This window comes from Propithecus coquereli, unplaced genomic scaffold, assembly GCF_000956105.1.
Source record: "Propithecus coquereli isolate 6110/MARCELLA unplaced genomic scaffold, Pcoq_1.0 Scaffold14, whole genome shotgun sequence".
Classification (NCBI taxonomy): Eukaryota; Metazoa; Chordata; class Mammalia; order Primates; family Indriidae; genus Propithecus; species Propithecus coquereli.
This window is the reverse complement of record NW_012138302.1, coordinates 13,865,726-13,870,746: the sequence shown is the minus strand read 5'-3', so window position 1 is coordinate 13,870,746 and position 5,021 is coordinate 13,865,726. Positions and strand designations below refer to the sequence as shown.

General features: G+C 55.7%; 1 protein-coding gene across 1 annotated transcript in view; it reads right to left on the bottom strand.

Moving 5' to 3' along the window:
- Positions 1 to 300: 300 nt before the first annotated feature.
- CDCP2 (CUB domain containing protein 2) overlaps positions 301 to 5,021 on the bottom strand; it is a 15,994-nt gene continuing 11,273 nt past the window's right edge. The window contains 2 exon segments of the mRNA XM_012639339.1: positions 301 to 627; positions 2,234 to 2,412. Of these exon segments, the coding sequence (XP_012494793.1) occupies positions 301 to 627; positions 2,234 to 2,412 (506 nt within the window).

Below are 5,021 nucleotides of genomic sequence, written 5' to 3'. Positions count from 1 at the left end.
ACTCTTGGGAGAGTTCTTTTCTGCAGCAGAATATCTTTAAGAGTAGTAATAACAACAGTCGATACACATACACGGCATGCTACAGTGTACAAAGCCCTGCTCCACTTACGTTCTTCCCTGAGCTTTCTGCCAGCCCTGTGAGATGGCTGAGCAGAGAGGTTGTCCCTAGGAAACCAAAGCTCAGAGAGGGACACAACTTGCCTATGGTCACCAACAAGTTATCAAGGCCCTGTCCCACCTCCATTGTGGGTCCCTAAGCTGCCTTGCAGGATGCATACGACAGGTCCCTACCCTGCCTGCTCAGAGCAGCATCAGGACCACGATGGCAATGACCATGAGGATTCCAGCCAGGATGCAAAGGCCCAGGAAGACGATGTCACTAGTATCCTGGGCCACCATCGTCACCGAGTCATCCAGTGCCTCCGCCTCGTCCCTGGGTGGTGCTTCCTGAAGGTGCTCAGCAGTGGCAGCATAGGGCCCGAGCCAGTCGGAGCCAGACAGCAGGTGGACAGAAGCCTCCTTGCGCCGGGGCTCGCAGCGGACCTCATATTCATGGATGTCGTCCCGCCCGGCAGCGGAGAAGTCGATGTACAGCACGCTCACGATCACTGACGTGTTGTTTCTTCTCTGCGGGATCACAGGGCGCTCGCTCACACCTGGAGGGGCTTGGGCTGACCCTGTTCCGCTATATATATGTCAGGGTCTCAGTACCAAGGGGGCAGAGCTCCAGGAGCCTGGATTCTGGTCCTAGCTCGGCCATTGTCTCCCACCCCAGTGAGTCCCAGCGTCCCCATCTGTAAAACACTAGACCTGAGAGTGGAAGGGGACCCAGCGAAAGGCCAGAATTAATCTACGTAATAAATAAGGGAGGGGAAAGCACAGTGGCTGGGGCTGGGGGAAAGTTTTAGGGGGTTTCAATGAGAGAGAGACTTGAGAAGGGAAGAAAAGCCACACAGGACGTGGTGTTGGTGGCTATGAAGTCAATTCTCTACTAAGCGATGCATGTAAAGCCTGGCATTACTTTCCTACTGCTTTTGGCCTTTTGAGCTGTGCTTCTTTGAAAGCAGCTCTCTGCAGAGGCTGATCCTCGTGGGTCTGGGATTTATAAGGGTTACCCTGAGAACCCCTGAACCTAAGGTCCTCAGATTTTATGTTTCCAAGATATCAACTCCAAGAGTCCATGGTTCTGTGGTTCTGAGTGCAGGGTGGTGGTTCTGTGACTCTGAGACTCAGTGTCTATGAGTTCCTGGTTCTGGGATTTCACGATCTCCTGCTTTTGGGAGTCTGTCTCCATCATTCCACGACTCTATGTGGTTCTGTCCCAAAGAAAACCCCTGGGGAACTTAGGGCATGGAGTGGGGGTGAGGGCAGAATATCTTGGCAGCCGACTGACCCCCCACTGCCCTTCTCAAGTCAAAAGGATGGTGGTTGCCAGGAGGCCGCAGAGGGTGCACTGGAGGGCCCGGGGCATACATTTGGCTAACGCGTGGTGGGGACAGTTTGCTGGAAAGCTCATGGTTTCTGCCAAGCTGGACTGCAGACCCCCGGATTCCACAGCTTCAGGGTCTCTCCAACAGAGACCGCTGTTCCTTCTCTTCCCACCTCGCCTCCTGACCTGTCCCTAAGAGTACAAATATGCAGGTTGCTTGGGTGGGCCACTGTCCAGTGACTCTCTGAGGGCCCCCAGCCAGGATTCACGGCCTCCAAAATACAAGGATAGTAGGCAAAAATTCACCTGTAAGCCTCGCAGGCTTTTGAGGGAGGTAAGTCCTATTCCTTGAAAGGCTCTTTTGGGGAGTGCAGGGTGGATTTGGATCATCAGGTTGGGAGGGGTCGGCAGGTGGTAAGCAGGGCTCGGACAGCTCTGCACATTAAAGGGGTGGGGACTTTGGTGCCCCTGGGGAGCTCTGAGGAAGAAGAGAGGGACAGCAAAGGAGAACTCTAGCTGCGGGCCAGCCAACAGGGCCTTCCTGGAGGAGTGGCCAGTGGAGGCTTCAGGTTGTCCCTGGGACATGCAATGGGACCTGTCCTCTGTCTCCCCTATTTGAGTTCTTTGCTACCTCTATGCTGAACAAGCTCGTGGAGGTAAATAGAGGCAGGAAGGGCTGAGCTCTGCCTCCAGGCCGGTGTGGTCACCAGAGCCAAGAGAGGCTGAATTCCTGGGAACGACTGGTGCCCTTCAGCAGGGGTCAGAGCCCCTCCCTTGTGCCTGCGTCCTCCCCCGGCCCCCTACCTGAGATTCAGTGCCGCAGGTGTCAAAGCGGGCCTGGATCCTGAAGTTGCTGCCGACTTCCTGGGCAGCACAGCTCCGGCTGCCCAGGTAGACCTTGGTCCGCTCCAGCGGGGCCAGCGCCTGCGCGGAGACCAGGATCTGGAAGTCCGTGCGGGAGCAGCTCACGTTCACGGGCACCACTGGGAACGGGAGCAGGGCAGGGCTGGAGGCCTTGGGGCAGGCAGTCTGACCCCCACCTCCCCACCGCCACCCCCTCCCCTGTAAAGGGTGGGGGACAGGGCAACCGAGGCCTGGAGCGGGGAAGGCGCTCATGCAGTCCTCCAGGCAGAGTGGGTATCTCACTCGCGCTATTCCATAGAACTCCATCGGACTGCGAGCTCCGAGGGCAGGCCCCATGCCTGGTTCCTTCAGTGTCCCCTGAGCCCAGCACAGAGCTTGGCAGGCCCAGTGAATGCTGAATGAATGATTGAATGAATGAATGAATGTTCTTAATCACAACAAAAGCTACTATTCGCTTATCGCTTTGCCAAATGCCAGGCAATTCATTCGATCATGCATTGAATCATTTAGCAAACATTTACTGGTGGCTTGCTATGCGCAGGTGCTATTCTAAGCACCGCAGTTACAGATATGAAAAAAAAAAAACAGCCCAAAATTCTTGCCCTTGCAAAACTTACATTCTAGTTGGGGGAGGGGGCAATAAATATGCAACAGGCACATAAGTGTCAGAGTGCTGGGCAGGAAAATCAAGGAAGGAGGAAAAACGGGGGAGGGGGGAGTGGGGGAGAGGAAGCCTCACTTTCCCTCCTCACCATGACTCCATGGGGCGGACCGGACTCAACTCATTTTACAGTTTTGGAAACTGAAGCTCTGAGAGGTGAAGTTGTTTGCAGTGGCTGAGCTAGGATCTTGCCTCTGGGTCCCCAGGATTCCAAAGTCCGTGGTCTCTCTGCCCTATTTGACAGCCCCCTGTACTCCCCCCAGGCCAGGATGGTGTGACTCTGAGTGTTTGGGTCTGGGTGAGCATGTGCATGTGTGTGTGATGTGTGTGTGATGTGTGTGTGCATGTGTGTGTGCATGTGTGTGTGTACATGTGTGTGCATGGAAGGCAGGGGTGAGTGTGGCGGGAGGGAAGGTGGGTGGCTGGTGGGAGGAAAAGGAGAGAGAGCTGGCAGGCAGAGGCCTGGAACTCTGACTCCTCTCCGGGAAATGCCTCAGACATATTTCAGCCTCTGCTGTCTGGCAGTCAGGGATTTATGGGCCCGCCGTCTCCCACGGTGATCTCGGTGGTGCTGAACTGTGTGTCACCCCTGACTGGTGCTGTGGCTGCCCTTCCAGCAGGGAGGCCTCCTGCAGCCTGGGCCACATCTGGAGGCTTGCCCAGACGAGCGCCCCTGTCTGACCGTGGGTTCCCACAGGGATCTGGGGAGGGAGGTGGGTGTGGAGGGTGCGGGGGCTTCTGCACTGAAGTCCCTATAACAGGCGCTAGGACTACTGTCCCTACATTCACTCAGTCTCTGCAGAAGGGTTGTGTCCTAAACCACATCAAGTTGGGAGAGTCCTGGAAATAAGACTATCGGTGGCAAAAGGGACTTTCAAGCTCCTTCAGTCAATGTGCTCATTTTCCAGGTGGAGAAACTGCGATCCGGAGAGAGAAAGGGCCAGCTAGCTGCGGCAGAGCCCCGATGGAACCTCTCTCAGGAGTGCTCTCTCGCCCGCGATTCAGAGTCAGAGAAGGGGACTGCACCAACGCCACGCCTCACCTGCTCCAGCCCACAGGTGGGCCCACTGAGGCCCAGAGGGGCGGGGGCTGCCCGAGGCCACCTCCCTACCACTAGCTTGCTGTAGCCTCACCTCTCCACCATTACCGGGGCCCCCAGCTCCCCTTGCACGTGCGGTGAGGAAAGAGGAGAGAGCTTTGGAATGCTGAACAGGCCAAAGACACCCTTCCCGAGGGAATGATGTCCTGGGAGGCGGGCACTATGACCCACATTACCTAATTTAATCCTCACGAGCGCCTTGTCTAGGGCATTCATCACCCCTTTTTACTGAGAAGAACGCTTGGGTGGTCCGTAAATGGCAGGGTTTGGATGTGGCCCTCATCTGTCTGAGTGTAGCCCTGGCTCCCCTTCCTGTGTCCTGCTCAGACACACAAGAAGGCAAGACAGTGGGTTCTAGTCCTGGCTGTGCCACTGACTGCCTGTGTGACCACAATGATGTCCTTTCCCCTCTCAGCATCTCTGTTTCCATACCTGCACAAGGAGTTTTGCCTGGCCAGGCAGAGGGCACAGTGAGTCCAAAGCACAGGCATCTCTGGGCCCACAGCCCAGGGAAGGGTGGCGGGAGGAGGGGAGAGATGATAGATGCTCTTGGCCACAAATCTAACCAACACAATGGAACCTGGGAAAGCCAAACACCTGCTCCCCCACGCTTCCCTGCAGCCAGGCACGGCCGTCAGACCAAGTTCAAACCAATGAGACACAAGAAAGTCTTGTGAGGGCTCTGGCAATGCTTTTGCTTTCCTGATAAGGGGACATGTGTGGCTGGCACTTCCTCTACCCTCTTCCAGCCTTGAATGTGAGCATGATGCCTGGAGTTGTGGCAGCCGTATTGCAACCGTGAGGGTCAGAGAATCTCAGAGAGATCCCTCAGACGAGTGTTGAGTCCTTGAGCCAATACAGCAGCTGCCTGGCTGCAGACTTCTCGTTACGTGAGCAGACACCGTGTCATTTGTTCAATCAGTATTTCTTTTTTTTTTTTTGTGAGACAGAGTCTCACTCTTTTTGCC